Genomic DNA, 20,628 nt, shown 5'->3' on the forward strand with positions numbered 1-20,628 from the left:
AAGGATCAGAGAGAGAAGAGTCCAGACAGTGTCACATGTCACATTAGTGGTAGAATCATGGCTGGCTCTCTTTCCACTGAACCAGGTACTGGCCTTGCACACCCTGCTGCTTTTAATAGAATAGCTGTCCAGGTATGATGATAATCTTGTAGAAGCAGATTTCAGCTTGATATCAGAAAATTTCCCACATAACTTAATCAAAATGGAAGAGGCTGTATTAGAGGTCGTGAAATCTCAATGCTGGAGCTGTGGCTGGGAAGGGCACCCCAAGACATGGCTGGAGAGTCACATGAACCATGGAGCTAATGAAGCTTAATATTCAGAGCCTTGTACACACATGGCTTCTTAGGTCTTAGGAGGGGTCCTAGGAATGTATTTACATCCTATATAATAAAAGGCTAATATGCAAATCTACCGAACAGCAGAACGACTGGTCTCTGTGACACACACTGATCACCAGGGGGCAGAGGCTCAATATAAGAGCTGCCCTCTGGTGATCGGTGCCCTTCCACAGGGGGAGCGCTGCTCATCCAGAAGCTGGGCTCGTGGCTGGTGAACGCAGCAGTGGTGGCAGGACCCTCTTCCCCTCTGTGGTAAGGCTAAGGATGTCCGACTGCCGACTTAGGCTGGCTTCCATGGGGCGTGGGCTTAAGCTGTCAGTTAGACATTCCCTGATGGCTCCTGGACTGCGAGAGGGCATGAATTTCATGCGCTGGGCTTCTAGTGGTAATATACCTTTGTAATAATTGCATAAGTAGGATATTTTTTAATTCTTTTTAAGGAGGGCCCCCAGAATCGTGTGACTTTAGGCTTTGATCCACTCCTGTGCAGGACAGTGCTTTGAGAAGCACTGGGCAAGGAGATCAGAGTTTCTGACTTCCACTCATGGCGCTGCTCTGGCCCAAATGGACAGCATGGCACTTGCCCTGCTTCCCTCACAGGGGGGTAAAATCACAAATGTTAAATGGGTTCAAAAACATAAAATGGGAACAAAAATAAGTAAATAACATTGCACTACCTGTAATATGGGATAATAATCGCTGCTTCTCATGGTCACTGAAGATAACACACACACAAATGTATCCTCAGTACATCTTGTTTTATTTCCCTCTGCTGCAACTTCCTTTTCTCCTTCCTCAGGTCCAAGCCCCCAGTCCCCCATACTCCAGCCACAGGACCAGTCATTGGTTATTATCTTTTGCTACTTCTATATGATTGTTCATAGTTCCCACTGCCTATCTACTCTATCTTTGATGGAAAGAAGTCCTGTTCCACAAGGCCCCTCTCCTCCCAGCCCAATGATGGCATCCCCTAGCACTGTTTCTTGTTGATCTTACAGAAAGGAACAGAGGCCCGATGTGATCCATGGCTGAGTTCTGGAGGCCCTAGAAGACAATCCTAAAGATCAAAGCTATCTTGATCTTTAGCCACCCCAGTTCCTACCATCAGATCATAGACACGCGGTTCTTGATGTACATGTGGTAGGGGTCACTGCGCTTGTCCACTTTGCGGGAGCGGGTGTATCCCAGGATGAGACTGCCCACAGTGGCAGCAAACAGGAACATGACAAAGAGAATATACATGTAGGAGTTGTCATGGCGGCCAGGAAGGTTAGCCCGCTGCTCCTCCGTCAGGTTGTCTGGCCCTGTCCGGCACAGCAAGTTGCTGTGAAGAGTGGCATTTAGAGCCTTCAGGACAGCATGCAGACTGTGATACCAGGGCTCAGTCCCATTGGTGGTCTCCATAGCAACAGGGATTTAGGTGCGGATGACTTGGAGGACACTCTGGTGGCAACAGAAAGAGGAAGGATAGTTTCCATTACCTGCAGCTTGACTGATCTCACTCCTTCAGATCCAGCTAAAATCGCAACATCACAGTTTATTCTACTTGTTTACTTGTCTGTTTCACCAGTAGACTGCAAGCTCCATGAAGGCAGGGACTATGTTTTACTCACTGCTATACACAAGCCCTCATGACAGCACTCAATAGATGCTCAGTAAGTACCTGTGGAATAAAGCCTTCCTTGGCCATTGTAACCCATCTGTCTTTTTATTTTATTTTTTATTCTGTAAGTCACTGAGCTTTAGCCTAGAAGAAATTTAGGGGATATTTAATCTAAACCCATCATACATATATACAGGGAAACAGAGCATAAGTGGCTTGACCATGATCCCAGAGAATATTCAGAGGCAGAGTTTAGACAGAGTCCTGTTTTTTGATGGCTAGTTCAGAGTTTCTCGACTCTCATGCCAGCTCTTGGCAGGATCATGTGGCATTATTGGAAGTATTCTCCAGGACTCTCCTTCAGCACCATTCTTTTTTTTTTTTTTTAAATATATTTTATTGATTTTTTTACAGAGAGGAGGAGAGAGGGATAGAGAGCTAGAAACATCGATGAGAGAGAAACATCGACCAGCTGCCTCTTGCACACCCCCTACCAGGGATGTGCCCGCAACCAATGTACATGCCCTTGACCGGAATCGAACCTGGGACCTTTCAGTCCGCAGACCAACGCTCTACCACTGAGCCAAACCAGTTTCGGCCAGCACCATTCTTTTTTATACCTCACGGGTACCACTGAGATGTTTGGAGATGGCTTAGATTTCACCTTACCTAGAACCCAAAGCTAGGTCATTTGACCTCTCAAGCATCCTATGCCCCAAGCACTCTGGGTATTCCTGCCTATTTAGGATTTTGCTGAGAAGGATTCTGTAGGAAATTGTACTGGAAAGGAATGGCTGGGGAAGCAGGGAGAGACTGATAACCCCTGCAGGCACTAGAGAAGAGAACAGGGATGGGCTGGAGGATGGGGAGTGACAGGGGCACTAGGTCTGGTTTGGGGTTTTACCTGCCCCCCAAGAGAGAAGACACAGCACCTCAACTATCCTGCCTTCTGACACAGTCACGGCATATCTGGCATATGATAGGTGATGCTAAATGTTCCTTTTCCTTCTTGTGGAGACCCTTAGTCTATAATATAGAAAACCATCCTAGCCTTGTGTCCTAATCTCTAAAAACCATGTCATTCCCTTTAAACAAGGCTCTACACCCACTTCCTTCTGGAAACCTTCACTGAGTATTCCCTACCCCTTAACCATACTCCACAAGCTTTATCATCACAGCCTTCCCTTGGCCCAGCACTTACACATAAGGCTTTGTGTGGCTGTTCTCTTGTTATTGATCAGCAGACCACATGCTCTTGGCCAGCAGAGCTGTGTTCCTCCCCTACATCTATAGGGCTATCCTGAGATTGGCTGGGAATTCTCCTTCCCTGGTGCTCTAACCTGAGACTGGCTGGGTGTTCTCTATTCCTCAATAGTCTTGAGTAAATATGGCAACCAGAAAAGACTGGTTCTAAAGCCCTCCTTTATCTAGGTAGAGCTGTCAACCAATCAAAGATAACAAACTTGATTATTAACTATAAGGTCTTTTTCCCAGATGACAGAAGATTACGGTTAGTTATGACTATGATAAAATTCATAAACAACTCTAAGAATGCAGAAGTTGGGGGGTGGGGAAAGAATCTAAATAATACAGTCCAGGACTGGCCCACATTTCCTACAAGGCCTTTGGGGCCCCATGCTATATGGCACTTGGGCTACCTTATCTGGATGGAGAAGGGGAAAAGAACAAGGGCTTGCTGAGTTAAGACCCGGGAGGCGTAAATTCTCATCTACTACCCCTCTTGTCAGGCAACAAATCTGTGCCTTTTCCCCTCATAGAGGCCAATGGAAATCAGGAACAGCACAAGGAAATTAATGGCTCAACCAGTGATTCAACCAGTCATCATTTATGAGGGCTCATTCTTGGGTAAGCTCAGACCCAGCCCCTGTACTGTGGGCACATTGCCAGCTCTTCTATAATAACAGGGGACAAGCCAGCTTCTACAGGGGCTTAAAAAAGAAGAGATGGATTTTTATCAGGACTCAGAAAGTATTCACAGTGATGGAGGCATTCCAGTGGACCTTGAAGGTTTTCCAGGAAGCAGAAAAGGTAAGAAAAGGAAACAGATGAACAAAGGCATGACAACAAGCAAGCACATAAAATGTTTAAAGGAATGGAAAGGAGCATTAGGAGGTTAAGGTGTAAGATGTATGGAGGGCTATGATAGATGTGGGATGGAGATACTGGTTGAACCTGATCATGGAAGGTCTGGAGTGCCAAACTGCAGATGTAGAACTTTATGTATAGTTGGGGGAGAGCCATGAAACAGTGTTTAAAAGGGGGGTGCAAGGACCAGATCTGTGCTTGGATAGGACACTCTGGCTGCTATGTGAACTGAATTGAGGGCAAGATTTAAGGCAGAAAACCCAGTGACAAGGGTCCTTTGGAAGACTCACCAAATACCAGGCAAATTCCTCTGGTTCCGAGTTGGCTTCAGGAATCTCCTTCTGAGCACCCTAAGCCTCCTCAGCGCCTCAGCCTCTCTAGGATGTCTCTGGACACATTTGTGGTCTCAGTATTCGCTTCGGGAGTTGGGAGGCCCAGAACTGGAAAGCAGGAGAGGGGGCAGGAAAGGAAGGAAGCAGACAAAGAAAAACTTTCAGAACCTGGGTGGATCATCCAAGGCTGGGCCCCAAGGGTTGTGCAATAGCCTTGCTGTGGGCTTTGACCCCCCTTTCTCTCCTCCTCTTCCTGCAGCAGCTGGGCCAAGCCAGACTAGGAACTGTACGGTGGCCAAGGGACATCTGATTGCTGTTCCCCAACTCCAGGCCCACAATATTTCAATTGGGTGACTTCAATGAAGAACCTCAGTTTAACATGTGAACTACTCAGGGACCAGCCTAAAACATTCCCTTTCTCCAGGGTATGGTGTCTTGGCGGGAGCCTCTGAAAGGCTGAAAGGGCTGGAGAGCCAAGGGAATGATACAAGTGGTAGAATGGCAGTTGGTAGTTGAGTTGATATTTTACATAGAAACAAAGGATATTCACAATAGCTTATTTGGATATACTGGCTATAAGCATGGCAACAGCATCAACACTACCTGTAGCATAGCTCACTGTGAAAATTAAAGAAGAAAACTACTTAGTGTCTGGCACCAGATGCTCCACAGACATGGTGGTAGTTTTATTTTTGTGGAACAAAGGTTGGCAGGGCCCTCAGAGTCCATCCAGTCTAACTTCCCTCGTTTTACAGGGAAGGAAATGGAAACCCAAGGAGCTGTCTTGGTTCAGCTATTACGTGTGTGACTTTGGGCATGTGACTTCCCTTTTCTGGGCCCCAAGCTTCTGTCTGCATTTATAAATTGAAGGGGGTTTATTATACGTTCTGGCCAGCTCTAATATCCCAAGAGGGTACAAATCACAAAACCGATCAGATAGGCTGGTGGGAAAAGCATTTAGGGGACTTTGTAGAGCCTCTCAAATCATAAGATAGAGAAGGCTGCAGACTTTTTCCTCACAAGTTAACATTCTGAGCCCTAGGACCAAGTTATACTTGCTACTCCAGCCTAGAAAAACTGAGAACCAAATTGCTTGACTTATTCATTTTTCCTCTTAACAGGAGGAGACAGAGTCTATGCAGAAAGTGGGGATAGGGGAATAGGATAGGCTCTGAGGTGAGATTCAGTGAGAGGACTTCCCTGTGTAGACCTGGATGCTTGTAGTCTGATGGGAAAAGAAAAGAAGCCACAGTTACTGATTTTTCTGTGCTGCATTGGGGTGGGAGAGAGGGGCTGGGTGTAAGGACATCCTGTCCTTTGGGTCAGGAGAGGCAGAGAGCTGATAAAGGGACAGGTTGGTTCTTTTTGACCTGCCTCTGGGTCCCAGGTTGGTGATCTGGCAGTTGGCAACATTTGGAGTTTTGTTCCTCTTTATGAGCTCCTTGCCTCCAAGATAGTCACTGATTATGAAGTTTATAATGATAAGGTAGATAGCTATTACCCTGCAGAGTCTTTAACTTAAAATAGGAGATAAGCCAGTTAGGAAGGAACTGACCAAGCTGAAAGAGATTTTAAAGATCATGTAGCCCTGGCTGGTGTTGCTAAGTGGTTAGAGCATCAGCCCACACATCCAAGGATCATGGGTTCAATTTAGAATAAAGGGCATGAACCTGGGTTGCAGGTTTGATCCCTGGGGCACATGCAGGGGACAATCAATTAATGTGTCTCTCTCACATCAATGTTTCTCTCTCTCTTTCCCCCATTCTTTCTCCATCCCTCCCTTCCATTCTCTCTAAAAAAAATCAAAGGGGGGCCCTAGCCTGTTTGGCTCAATGGATAGAGCATCGATTCCGGTCAAGGGCATATGCCCAGGTTGTGGGCTTGATCCCCAGTAGGGGGTGTGCAGGAGGCAGCCAATCAATGATTCTCTCTCATCATGGATGTTTCTATCTCTCCCTTCCTCTCCCTTAATCTATGAAATCAATAAAAATATAAAATAAAATAAAAAGCAAAGGGGGAAAAATCCTTGGGTGAGGATTAACAACAACAACCAAAAGATCATTCAGTATCTAGATTCTAGGCCAACCCATGCATTTTGTAGGGGGGAAACTGAAGCTCAGTAGGTAAAGTGACCCATGGAATGCTGTTCGGTGCTCTTTTTTGCTACTAATGACAGCATTCCTTGACATCTGAGCTGCATATCACACCAAACACAGCCTGCTTATGTTCTAGGCATCATCTCCTCTAACTCCATGACCACAGATTCCAGCCCATCTTAATTGAGGATCCAGTAAGGAGGCAAAGGTGGTAAGTTTTGGAGGAGTTAACCTTCCTTTGCAGGCGTCCTCAAACTTTTTAAAGTGGGGGCCAGATCATGGTCCCTCAGAGAGCTGGAGGGCCGGACTATATGAACTACTAATTCCTACTGTAACACCTCGGCTGCGCTCACTGCCCAAAAAACCTGGCGGGCCGGATCAGACTCCTCTGCGGGCCGCATGTGGCCCGCGGGCCGTAGTTTGAAGACGCCTGCTTTAGAGTCTCCTCTCTCATGGCCCTTTCTGCTCCAATCCTACTCCTGGTCCCTGAACAAGCCAGACACACTTTCTTCCTCCACAGACTTTATTTCCTGCACATTATCAGTTTATTCCCTAAATATTCTGTAGTTGAACTCACCCGACCTCTAACTTGGAGGTGGAGGCATACAGCTGTGATCTAAAGGATTAAGTGGGTATCTTAGTGACATTTTCTTTCAGATTTTTCTGGGGGAAAGTGAACCACTACCATTGTTTTTTTTTGTTTTGTTTTGTTTACCCATTGCTCTGTTTCAGCTACTCTTTTTTAAAAATATTTTTATTGAGCCGAAACCAGTTTGGCTCAGTGGTAGAGCGTCGGTCTGCGGACTGAAAGGTCCCAGGTTCGATTCCGGTCAAGGGCATGTACATTGGTTGCGGGCACATCCCTGGTAGGGGGTGTGCAAGAGGCAGCTGGTCGATGTTTCTCTCTCATCGATGTTTCTAGCTCTCTATCCCTCTCTCCTCCTCTCTGTAAAAAAATCAATAAAGTATATTAAAAAAAAAAAGAGGGAAAAATATTTTTATTGATTTCAGAGAGGAAGGGAGAGGGGGAGAGAGATAGAAACATCAATGGTGAGAGAGATTCATTGATTGGTTGCCTCCTGCATGCCCCTTCTGGGTATCGAGCCCACAACCTAGGCATGTACCCTGACTGGGAATTGAACTCAGGACCTCTTGGTCCATGGGACAATGCTCAACCCACTGAGCCACCATAGCTGGGCTTAACTACTCTTAAAAATGAGTGTCTTTAGTGCCTGGAAATGTGATAGAGGCAGAGTGTAGGGAATACAGAGATAACTCCTGGGATGCACAGTTTTTCCACTGGTCCTTCTGGAGATTTTGTCACCACCGTGGATTAGGGAGCCAATGGATGAGAGAAGAGTTGCAGGAATGGATCTTGTCATATAGTTGGAAGGAGATGCAGGAATAAAATCTGAACTAGAAGGGATCTTAAAAATCATGTCATTGTTGCAACCCCCTCATTCAACCAGTGTGAAGGGGGCTCCCCAGAGAGGAAATCACTTAATGTCTCATAACTTAGGAGGGGTGGAGCTGGGACCAGAAATAGTATCCAGTCCACAAATCTTTCCACTATAAGTTCTTTGTTATCTAAAGAACAGTCTAATCTTCTCTAATTACCATTTAAGTTTCTTTGAATGTGACCCTGTCTCTAGTCCCATCTTACCACAGCTTTCCCCAGTGTCCTGTAGCCCATGGTACTGAGCTACGGGCCATTCTCAAAACATGCCCTGCACTTGTACACCACTCTCCTTTGCTCATGCTGTTTTCATAGGCAGGAATGCCCTTCCTCTTTTTAGCTACACAGTGAACAATATCCTTTAAGAGATAGCTCCAATGTCATCTCTGTAAACTCTCTCCTGAAACACCCATTCCTATTCTCTAGCTAGTTATTCAGTCCTTCTTGTTCGTTCCTAACCCTATTAGAGCATTATGCTGTACTGAAATTATATGTCTGAGTATCTGTGTAGAATCTATCTATTCATGGTGAGGTATGAGGACAGGTACCTATCATACATTTCTTTTCTTTTTTAATTTTAAATTTTTATTGACTTTAGAGAGAGAAAGGGAAGGAGAGAGAGAGAGAGAGAGAGAGAGAGAGAGAGAGAGAGAGAGAGAGAGAGATTGAGAGAGCAACATAGACCAGCTGCTTCCTACATGCATCCAGACAGACCAGGGATTGAACCCACAACCCGGGTATGCGCCTGACAGAGAATCAAACTGCCACCTTTCGGTGGACGCTCCAACCAACTTAGCCACAGGGACCAGGGCTGTCATACATTTCTTTATTCCCTGGGCTTGAGCACATAGCAGGCACTGAAGAATAAATTAATCAATGCCTTTTCTTTTTAGACCACCCCTCTCCAGTACACCCATGCACATTCATGCAAACAGCTTACATTCCTTAAGAAACAACTTCAAGGGCAGGCCAAAACAGATTCCATTTGGTCTGGAAAAGGGGAGGCTCAAAGGAAAGAAATCGTATCAGTCTGGTGGGGAAGTGAGTCAGGGCTTTGAAACCCAGACATTCCCTGACCTGAACCCCATTCAATCCAAAGGGCAAACATTCTTGGCCCCAAAACACCGGCGTGGCTTTGTAACCCTCTCTCCCATGTACCTACCCAGGGTGTGGCCATACACACACACCCACTGCGCTCACGCAACTCTCAGTCACTCAGCCGGTGATCTTGGCTTTCAAGTGTTCCTTTCATGGTCCTAATCTTGGCTTCATGCCTGGCTAAGTGACCTTGAGCACTGCACTTAGGTTCTCTGAAACTCATCTAAGGGATGGGGATAATTACCCCTGATTACCTCCCATGGGAACTCGGGGAGGCATTAGTGGGGAAGGTGTTTTAGAAAGTGCAAAGTATTATTTAAACATAAGAGATAATGATTGGGCAGTCCGGTCACCCTGTTTCTTTACCCACCCAGCTACCCCAGTATTACCACGAACAGCCATCCCCGCGTCCTCTATGAACCCAGAGGTTCATATTATTCCCCTTGGTTCTTCAGAAGCCTTCCTTGTTTCTCATCCTCTCTGATCAGTCCTGTAGTCTCTTTCCATTTAGGGATACTATTCTTACAGTCCTGCCACTGATGGAGAACACACTAGAGTGGGAATCAAAAGACCTGTCCCTGTTTGCCAATGTGTCTAGCCGTGTGTCCTGGTTAAGTCGCTTCTCCACTCTGGGCCTCATTTCCCCCATCAGCAAGAGTAGGTTTCTCGTGTTGCCTAACTCTTGGAAGGTATTTTGAGCATCTACCCATTCAGTGTGGATAGAACTGTGTCCTGAGAAGTGTGGAGTGAGTGAGGATGAAGAAGGTTGTTGGTTATTGTCTCAAGGCATCAAGAAAATGCAAAAGCAGTTTCCATGGTGCCAGCATCAGGCCCCTTCCATTTGGAGAAGAGCAGCTGGGTGCCAGGAGGAGCTGACACATTTACAAGGCACCCGCGTAGGTGAGTGGAGAAAGCCCTGGCAGAGGAGTGCGGAGACGGGTTCTTTCTGTCCCCTGGTGTGACCCTGGGCCAGTCATCTCCCCCTGGGCCTCGGTTTCCACATAGAAAATTGGTGAGGAATAGGTTGTGAGAAGGAGATACTCTACATGGGCCATCACACAGGGTCTGAACTCATCATCTCCCTTCTAATAGAAAAGGGAGTCCTAGGTCTAGACCCCTAACCCCTCATGTCACATGGAGTGCCTGGGCAGCTGGGCCGGGAAGTCCATTTTATGGGTGGTGACCCAGGGAAAGAAAGCACAAGGCGCAGACCAGGTGAGCGACTGGCACAGATTTAAAACCCATAAACTAGAACTTGGCTCCGGACTCCCAGCCTAGACCTATGTTATTAGCAGCAGGAGACGCTTTGGGGGAACCTGCGGGCATTTCCCAGGACTGGGGCGCATATAGGGAGTAGCCAGGAGGCACATCAACTCTTGCAGAGCAAGCGGCTCCGACCAAACAAGAAGGCCACTCGGAGTCCTGGAGTGCCGTTTCCCCGGGGCTCTCTCTGCTGGCCTGCAGGTGTTCGCTTGCAAATCTGTGAATGTGGGAGAAGCCTTCTGCGCCCTCCACAGGCACCTCACGGTGTCTGGGCGGGGAGAGCCAGGAGCCCAGCTCAGCACTCCCACTTGCGCCCGGGAACCCCGCTGCGCTGTCCTGGGGCGCTTCAGCCTAGATTCTGAGCCGACCCCCCTCCTTGGCTCCATGGTCTCAAGAGAGAAGATACCTCATTTCTACTCCCCTTCTCCCAAACCCCCGCGCCAGCTCAGCCTTCCCAGCCCTGCGGGTGCGCTTTACCTGTCTCTCCCGAAGGGTCCAAGGCTCCGGAGGGGCGTGGGCCGGCTTGTGGGACACGGCGCCCTGTGCTGGAGGCTGCGCCGCTCTGCACCCTTCGTTCTGATGGCCCTCCTGTGTGCAGCCCCCGCCCAACACCGCCCCGAGCCCCCTCGGCTTTGCTAACCGACCCGCACTTGGCTCCCTTTTTACTTCCTTAGGGCGTCCCCTCCTCCGGCCCCGCCCGCCCCCCTGCACACCCCCTTCTCCCCGCGCTGGCTTCGGGCGCCTCCGCCCAGCTGCATGGCCTCACCCCACTGTGGGCGCCTACCCTTCCGTCCCCCGCAGCGCTGCTTCCTGGACCCGCAGCGGAAAGCCTCCCGCTTCGCTGAGCTCGCCCAGCCTGAGGCCAGTCTCCAGAAAACGGAGCTGAACACTGGGTGCTGGTGTTAGCAGGCTTTGCTCCTCGTGGCTGCGTGGTGGTGGGCAAGTCACTGTTTCTCACGGAGTCTTGGCTTCCTTGCCATTGAATAGCTACAATACTGCATGCATGCTTCACAGGGTGGTGGTTAGGGTCAGATGAGATCTTAGAATCCAAAGTATTAAAGCCAAAAGGTCACTGATTCTAACATAGAGGCCCAGTTGGGGAGACAATGGCCCAGGTTCACCAAGAAAGTTGTGGCAGCACTTAGACTCAGAGTCCAGGACAGCACTCTCTCCCTCTTTCTCCCCAACTGATGTCTCCTTCCTCCAAGACTCAGTGACTCCTCTCAGTCCAGACAACTGGTGTCCAGCCACACACTTCACTGGTCCCTGACTCAGAGCACCCTTCACTTTCTGGCCACCAGGCTCACTCAAACAATGTCTGGTGGTGACTCTGCAGGCTCCAGAAAAGAGAAGCAGCTAGGAACAGCTGGGAAATGGGACACCGGGGGGCACCACCGCAGAGGAGTGGACAGTGGCTGGGAACAGCCTCTCCGGGACTCTGTGGGAGTCCTTATCAGTTTCCTCTTTATCAGCCTATGGCCTTGGAATAATTAATAACAAACAGGCCAGCTCTTGCTCCCTTGCAAAGACCTGTTCTGGGACATCTAAGGCACATATCCTCAATCACAGAATCACAGACTACATCTAGGAAGTGCTATCATTTTAGAAAGACCTTCCACATGGAGGGCGTGTTGAATCTTCATCAAAACATGTTACTTCCGTTTCGTCTCTGTGTATTTTGACCCAGCTACAACTTTAAGTCTGGAAATCACCGCTCAGAGGGAAGTCCTCTTGAGCCTGGTCTCAAATTTCATTCTGCCTAAAACTCACCTTGGAGCTTATTTTAGGAAATTAGACTTTTGGGTTCTACTCCAGAGGCTCTGATTTGGAATGTAGCCCAGAAATTAACTTTTTTTTTTTTTTCTTTTCTTTAAGATGCCCAAATGATTCTGGTGCAAAGTGGTTCTTGAGAACAGTTCTGAGGAAACAGCCCTGGCTCAGTTAGGATTCCTTGCCACATCCTGCTCAGGGCCTTCGGTTTACTCCATAGGAATATTTATTATAGTTATCAAAAGTAACTATTTTCCCACCTCATCTGGTAGGTTGTGAATTCTTTTAATATAGGGATTATCTCTTGTTCTAATAAAATACTAGTATTAGAATCCTAATCTTAGACTCACACATCTGAAGAGTTATAGAATTATTTAGTGATAGAACCTAGGTTGGAAGAACTTGGAGTTATCTAGTCAAATCCTTTCCTTAAGAATCCCCTCTATCCATTTTGATGTGAAATTGTGCAGTTCCTTTTGCACTCCTCTAGTGACAAGAATCTCATTGCCTCGGAGGCAGCTAAGGTTCTGATTATTAGGATAGTCTCTCATTGTGACAAAAACTGCCTCATATTGACTTCTACCTTTTGGTTCCTGTGCCTTTTGGAGACAATGTACATGCCTAATCTTTGTTCCTTCCCCTTTTCAGTTCTTCAGAAACTTAAAATATTCCCTACTTCTCCTTCTCTGGAGGGAGGATGGGGCAGGAACCCTCCCTGTTAGGGAAGGCAGCTGGCCAAGGGGTCACTGGAAAGTGACAGCTTCTGTTGTTATTAGATGACAAAAGCTAAGATGAAAAACACTTCCTGTCCGGAGGAGACCATAGTGAGAGAAGAACCTTCAGGAAATTCTCAAATTCAGGGCCTGACCTCAGGACAAGGAGGAGGAGGAGAGGTGGGGACTCATTGAAGGGGTCAGTGGAAGAGTCACCTAGAGATATAACTTCTTTAAGTCTTTGCTTTAGAGCCACCTTCTCTGTGCAGCCTTCCCTGACCATCCTATTTACAAATGCAAATCCTTCCCTTTTCTGTCCTCCCTAACCACCTTCCCTGCCATGTTATTCCATAACACCTAACATCATTTTATATATTCAATGTATTTCAAAACCTTTTGCTGTTGTTGCTCTTGCTGCATCCCTCAGCTGAAGCTCGCAAGTCCAGTCTGTCAGTCCAAGCTCAGTCCTCTGCTATTCTCGAACTCTGGATTCCTACAGCCACCCTCTTTTTCCTCCCTTTGAGGATTGGGGAGGTAATAATACCCAAATGTTTCAAGCCCCAGGGTACTTCACCACCCCTTCTGGTTGCCCTATTCTCTGCCCACCTTTTTGAATTCAGCCTCCTCCAAACACGTTGACATGAGATGGCCATTTGCCTCCTGGACCTGGCTGATAAGAGGCCCATTCTCCTATAGCCCCTTCTTGCTGTTCCCTTGACAACCACACTTACCATTCTGTTTGTTGACACCATACCTGGAACATAAGCTTCTTGAGGGCATTAAGCCAACACGAATCCAACACAGAGTAAATCTTACTGAGAAATTGTTGAATGAGTGTCATGAAAAAAAAGATCACTCAGGAAAGCTTCCAAGGAGAGAGAGATCTGAAAAAGCCTGAAAGGATAACAGGATGCTTTTGTAGGCTCTAGACCAGACCTCTCCTCTGAGCACTGGACTACCATATCTAGTTACATACTTTCCATCTCTGTTGGGATAATGTATTGGGGTTGAAACTCTTGACTTCCTTCCCTGGCTCCCCTCAGCCTTCTCTCAGTAAATAGAACCATCATCCATTCAGTTCTGATTTCTTCATAGATCTCCACGCAGTCATCTTTCTCTCTGTGTATGGATTTAGGGTCTGCCTTTGCCATTACACTGTAAGCACTGTGAGAACAAGGTGTGTCTTTTCACCATAGACTAACCCAATGTCTGTCTAGTAGGTTGGGGAGAATGATTGAGGTAGGGTGAGCATGGATGGTGTCCGTCAAGAGTCTCAGAAACTTGGGTCACTGGGGGAAATACAGCATGAATCACAGAGGAAGTTTAACGATCACATCAAGTTATTTTATTCCATTACTCATCAGGAGCCGCCGAGTTAGTGCTTCCGTGATCTTGTCTCCTGTTGGTCTGTCAGTTGTGACCCTCAGGACGCTTTGTCTTACCATTCTGTGCTTCACCCTTCTCCTGCCCTGCAGGCAGCACAGAACAGTGCAAAGAGCACTGGAGGAGGTGGGCCATGGGTGGGACGGTGTGGTGTCAGGGGATAAGATCTTGGTGACCTCTTCTCCTGAGGCTACATCTTTCTCACTTCACAATCACACATGCTGTGTCCTGGGAGGCAAGGTGACACAGTGGTCCAGAACACAGTCTCTTGGTTCTCACAGAGCTGTATTTGAATCCTAGCCCTGCCACTTATTGGCTGTGAGAGCTTAACCTCTCTGAGTCTTAGTTTCTTTATCTGTAGAATGGGATAAAAATACCTATGTTTTCTTTCTGGTTGTCTGGATTACAGAAGATATTATATGTAAAGTGCTTCACTTGGTGACTGGCACATAGCTGGTGCTCCGTAAAGAATAACTATTAATGAGGGCGTGTGTGTTCATGGTTATGTAAATATGGACTTTTGATTCTTATGGTTTGAACAATAAGGGCTCTGGGAATGCAGAAGAAATTGGAGTCAGAGAAGACTAGGGTTTGCAGAAGAAGTAAGTATTATCAGTCAGGAATCTTAGTTGCAACAGAAGAAAACCCAACTCAACCTGACTTAGGTAGAAAAACATTTATTGGCTCATGTAATTACAAAATCCAGAGGTATTGGCTTCCAACATGGCTGGATCCAGGAGCTCAAAGGGTGTCTGCAGGAAGTGGGTTTTTGTTGTTGTTGTTTGCTTGCTTGCTTTTTTTGTTTGTTTGTTTGTTTTGCATCTTTGGGCTTTGCTTTTCAGACTGTTGCTTCATTCTCAGGCAGGATTCCACTTTGTGGTGACAAAAATGGCTGAGTTCTAGGTATATTTTTTCTGTTAGTAAATCCAACAGAAAAAGCTTCTTTCCCCACAATCCTCCCAACAGTAGTCCTGGTCAGACTCTTGTCCTGAAATAGGCCCAGTGCCCGTCCCTGCACTAATCACAGAAGTCAGGGGGAAAAGATGGCAGGACACTGTCTCTATTCAAACCACATAAACTTGGGTCAGAGAAATGGGTGAAGGTGGCAAACCTTCCAGTTTAAAAAAAAAAAGGTCTGGGGAGATAATGTACAACACAGTGACCAGGTGACTGTAGTTAATGATACTGTGTTGCAAATTTGCAAGTTGCTAAGAGAGATCTTAAAAGTTCCATCACAAGGAAAAAAAAACTTTTTTGTGAGTCTATGGTGACGGATGTTAATTAGACTTATTGTGGTAATCACTTTGAAATATATAAAATGTCAAATCATTATGTTGTGCACCTGAAATTAACATAATGTTATATATCAATTACACCTCAATTAAAAACAAACAAACTCGAAATGGGTGGTGGGGGGCATGATTCCCGGAGGAAATTTGGGTGCTATTATAGAAACAGGGTGAGCACAGGCTGAAACAAGTACCCTCTAAGTGGGCCTTGGAAAACAGATGTGATTTGGGCAGACAGCAAGGAGGGAGGAAGACACCCCAGAGATTCCCTGCCAAGCGAAAGGGAGAAGAGGGGAATAATGTGCTGAGAGCAGGACTCACATCTCTGAGGCAGAGGGCGCAGGCTCGTTCTGTGCAGTCCTGGAGAGAAGGCCTGGGACCGAGTGGGCTTGGGGCTGGGGGAGTCACAGGATCCGTATCTCCGCTCACAGGCTGTCTCTGGCGGGAATGGGCTTCTTTGTCAGAGTGACCATCAGAGAAGCAGTCTAGATGGGCTCTGAGACCCTTTGCATTCCCCAAATCTGAAATTCTATAGCCAGGAAATCAGCTCTCCCTGCCCCCATCCTGGTTCCTACCCTTTCTCTCTCTTAAACTCTTCTCTAAGGGAGATGCTACATCTTTTTCACTGATAATGTTTATAGGTGTCTGAGACTGTCTGGATTTTAATCCTGGCTCCTACAGCAGACGTGGGACCTTAAAGGAACCGCTTATCCTGCCAGCTCTGCCAAAGACTCCTGGGGAGGGATAGAACACACCCAAGTCCTCAGGCCACCCAGGTGTGTTGGCTCTCAGGGTCTCAAAAGCACCTTCACACTTGCTGTCTCATTTGAGCCTTTCTCCTGACCTGTGGGGAAAGCAGAGTCTGTTTAATGCATAGCTTTGTGGGGCATTGTCTAATGCACAAGACTCTGAGCCCAGACTCGAGTTCAAAGCCATGGACCTGCCTCTAACTACATGAACTTGGGCAAATCTTCACCTGAGCTGATTTCCTCTTCTGAAAATATAGTCAGTAATTCAACCTTGTAGGTTTGTTATTTGCTGTGAAGCTTAAAACTGCTGTGCACCCTCGTGAGTTGGGCTGGAGAGGGGTGAGTGTGGTGGAGTTCAGTTAAGCTGAATAAGAGAAGCTCCCAGCAAGCCCCCTGCGTTTCACAGGGCATAGCACACCCAGTCCAGCTTCTGCCTGGAGGATAGGGCCTTGTGTCAGCCATGGTTCTGATTGGAAGCAGGTGGCATCTAGAATCGGGGAAATTTGAAGAAAGTGTGGAGGAGGGTTTAGGAAACCAACAAGGAAAAGTGCTGGTATGCCAGGCTGGCATCAGTGGGGAGGGAAACTACCTCTAGGCTGAGAGGGAAAGGGGTGAAGCGGTTATTTTGGAACCAAGGAGAGGCAAGGACCCTAGTAGAGTCAGTCATTGGTCAAGGCCGTTCCCCAGCGACACTAGTCCCTCAGCACAACCAGCCTGATAAATGGGTGAACATTTCCAACTCTTCCCCCCACATAAAGTCCTCAGATAGAAGGCACAGATGCTGGTAGCTGGAAGTAGGTTTATAGCACTGAAATGGTGTAATGTTGTGATTTATAATAAGAAATATACACCAAAGTGACCAGATTATTATGATCTCTGGCCACTCAGTGTATATTTGTTCTTGGCACAGAGCTCCTAAAGCCTTGGGATTTTCCTAAGTGACAAAGGTGTCTTTTATTATCTTAAAGAGGTGATATTTGGAAAGCACCCGCCTGAGATTTGGTTGCCAGGGGAGCCAACCATGTGGTTAGAATAGTGGTCAGCAAACCGCAGCTCTCAAGCCACATGCGGCTCTTTGGCCCCTTGAGTGTGACTCTTCCACAAAATACCCCAACCTCGATGAGTCTATTTTGAAGAAGTGGCGTTGGAAGAAGTTTAAGTTTAAAAAATGTGGCTCTCAAAAGAAATTTCACTCGTTGTACTGTTGATATTTGGCTCTGTTGACTAATGAGTTTGCCAACCATTTGGTTAGATTCTCTGATTGTCGAACTCAATCAGAGAAGGGGCCAAAATCTAAAATCCAGCCTAAATCGCGGGCCGAATGGTTTACTGAACAGTCAGAAACTGTCATTGTGATGGAAACGCAGCGGAGTGCAGTGATGACAGCGCGGTGCGGGCCACATTGCAAGGCCTGGCGGGACGGATTTGGCCCGCGGGCCTTGTGTTTGACACATGTGGGTTAGAAGGTTAGAACTTTTAGTCTAATCCCCTCTTCATCTCCACCCCTTCCAACCTCCAAAAAAACCATAAGAATCTACCTTTCATTCTACAGGAAATATAAGAGAAAAACGGTCTTTAACAAGATGGAGAGGTAACCTACAGATGAAAAGAGACTATGAGGCATTTCTAAGACACATGAACCAAACGCAGTGTGCAGACCTTGTCTGAATCCTGATTTAAATAAACCAACTGTAAAAAAAAATGGAGGACTATGAATATTAACTGAATATTTGTTGATATCAAATAAACATTTTTTCTGTGTGATAATGATATTATGATTATGCTTTTTATTTTTTATTCTTACCCAAGGATATTTTTCCCTTTGATTTTTTAAGAGAGAGAGCGAGAGTAAGGGAGGAAGAGAGGGAAGGAGAGAGAGAGAGAGAGAGAGAGAGAGTGAGCGAGAGAGAAAGAGAGAGAGAGAGGAAGAGAGAAAGAGAAGAGAGAGAAATATTGATGAGAAAGAGAAGCATTGACTGGTTGTCTCCCATAAGCACCCCCATTGGCATCTGTGCTCTGACTGGGAATTGGATCTGCAATCTTTTGGTTTATAGGAGGATGTTTCAACCAACTGAGCTACCTGACCAGGGTCTATTTTAAAAAGCAAGCAGCCCTGGCCAGTGTGTTCTGTGGTTAGAGCATTGGCCCTGACTGAAGGCTTGTGGGTTTGATTCCAGGTCAAGGGCATGCATCTGGGTTGCAGGTTTGATTCCTGGCTGTGGTCAGGGTGCATGCAGGAGGCAACCGATCAATGTGTCTCTCTCACATCAGTTTCTCTCTCTCTCTCTCTCTCTCTCTCTCTCTCTCTCTCTCTCTCTCTCTCTCTCTCCCCTCCTTTTCTTCCACTCTCTCTAAAAAGCAATGGGAAAAATATCCTCTAGTGAGGATTAACAAAAATAATAAAATAAATGAAAATAAATAGTCCTATCTTTTGGGAATAAATATTGAAATACTTATTAATGAAATAATGTGGTATCTGTGATTTGCTTCACAATAATCCAGAGAGGAAGTAGGAAGTGGTACCAGTTAGATAAACAAAGATTGACCATGAGTTGATCATTGTTTTAGCCACATGACTGATACACAGGGGTTCATTGTTATATGGTTAAAAGATTTTACCTTGAGCCGAAACCAGTTTGGCTCAATGGATAGAGCGTCGGCTTGGGGACTGAAGGGTCCCCGGTTTGATTCCGGTCAAGGGCATGTACCTTGGTTACGGGCATATCCACAGTAAGGGGTGTGCAAGAGGCAGCTGATCGATGACTCTCTCTCATCGATGTTTCTAACTCTCTATCTCTCTCCCTTCCTCTCTGTACAAAATCAATAAAATATATTAAAAAAAAAAAAAAAGATTTTACCTTGAGAACATTATGCTAAGTGAGGTAAGTCAGAAAAAGCTAAGAACTATATGATTTCACTCATAAGTGGGATATAAAACTGAAACTCATGGACACAAACAGCATTGTGGGGATGGTCAGACAGAAGGGATTGGGGAAGAAGGGAGTGACAGGAGAAGATGTGACTTTGAGTGGTGGGCACAGAGTGCAATCTACAGGCTTATAACGTAGAAACCCACACCTGAACTCTATATATTCATGTTGATCAATGTCACCCCAATAAATTTAATATAAAATAAAATAGAGTTTCATTAAAGTTAAAAATGTATTTATAATAAAAAAAAAAACTTTTAAAATGAAAAAACAACACTAAGATGTGGGAATATTAAAATCCAGGCATCTTCTCTATAGATTCCTGATGGGTGTATAAATTGGAATAACTTTTATGGTAGGCAATATGACACTATCTAAATAAAAATGCACATACCCTTTAACTCAGAAAATCACTTCTAGAAATGCAATCTTTGTACTCACTGTGTATCATAGAACACACACACACACACATGCACATACACATATATCTATATATGAATCCTCATTGCAGCCTTCTTTGAAAAAGGAAAAGATTAGTAGTAACCTAAACGTCCTCAACAGGGTACTAGCTAAATAAGTCAGGGTAAATTCACTGAATGGAATACTCCATAGTCATTTTTTTAAAATGAGGATGCTCTTTACATACCGATCTGAAACTATCTCCAAAGTGCAGTGCTGTCTGTATAGTATGCAACTATATAAAAAGGAATATATAGTCCTGGCTGGTTAGAGCATCCACCCACGGACTGAAGGGTCATGGGTTCGATTCCTGGTCAAGGGCACATTCCTCAGTTGAAGGTTCCTCCACATGTGAGAGGCAACCAATGGATGTATCTCTCTCTCGTTGATGTTTCTCTTTCTCTCCCTCTTCCCTCCCTTCCACTTTCTCTAGAAATCAGTGAGGATTAAAAAGTATATACACATATAATCTTGTATGCTTATATATGCATAAACTATCTCTAACGTATATGAAAAAGACATTTACTATCATTTAGGCCTCCAGGAAAGGGAAGTGGGTTTTCAGGGGGAAGGGATAGGAACAGGACTTACATTTCAATGCTACTATTTTGTATCTTCTTAATTTTATTCCGTGTACATGCATTACCCATATAAAAAACACACAATCTAAATTTTAAAAGAAATAAAAATTAACATATTAAAAATATAAAGACTATATGGGAAAATATCTATAATATGTATGCTTTAAAGAGTATACAAAATTTTGCCCACATGATAATTAAATATACATACAATATGTCTGCTCATGAACAACAACCAGATACACACACAAATGAAAGGGATGTATTGTTATTTGGGAGTATAAATGCTGTTTTATAAAAAACTTATAGATGTTATATTAGGATATGTTAATAACGAATGGTAAATTACAACTTGGTAAAAAGAAAAATCAGATTTAGATCACAAACATCTAATTTCCTTGGGTTTTCAGAGAGAGGCTTTTTCCACGAAGCGAAGTGCACCTGGCCACACTGCCAGAG

General features: G+C 45.7%; 1 protein-coding gene across 7 annotated transcripts; it reads right to left on the reverse strand.

Annotated features, from left to right (window-relative positions):
• Positions 1-1,084: 1,084 nt before the first annotated feature.
• Positions 1,085-11,051, reverse strand: KCNE3 (potassium voltage-gated channel subfamily E regulatory subunit 3). Of its 7 annotated transcripts, none has more exons than XM_036427554.2 (4): positions 10,936-10,984; positions 9,422-9,562; positions 4,341-4,490; positions 1,085-1,784 (listed from the first exon to the last, which is right to left on the reverse strand). In XM_036427554.2, exon 4 carries the CDS (start codon positions 1,743-1,745, stop codon positions 1,446-1,448), a length of 300 nt encoding a protein of 99 aa, XP_036283447.1. In that variant the 5' UTR covers positions 1,746-1,784; positions 4,341-4,490; positions 9,422-9,562; positions 10,936-10,984; the 3' UTR covers positions 1,085-1,445. The 7 variants fall into 7 exon arrangements, with proteins under 7 accessions (XP_036283447.1, XP_036283444.1, XP_036283448.1 ...); XM_036427551.2 differs by lacking the exon at positions 10,936-10,984 and adding an exon at positions 10,773-10,929; XM_036427555.2 differs by lacking the exon at positions 10,936-10,984 and adding an exon at positions 10,773-10,929 and having other exon boundaries at positions 9,422-9,583.
• Between the last annotated feature and the right edge of the window lie 9,577 nt (positions 11,052-20,628).

Source organism: Pipistrellus kuhlii, unplaced genomic scaffold, assembly GCF_014108245.1.
Source record: "Pipistrellus kuhlii isolate mPipKuh1 unplaced genomic scaffold, mPipKuh1.p scaffold_m20_p_9, whole genome shotgun sequence".
Taxonomy (NCBI): domain Eukaryota; kingdom Metazoa; phylum Chordata; class Mammalia; order Chiroptera; family Vespertilionidae; genus Pipistrellus; species Pipistrellus kuhlii.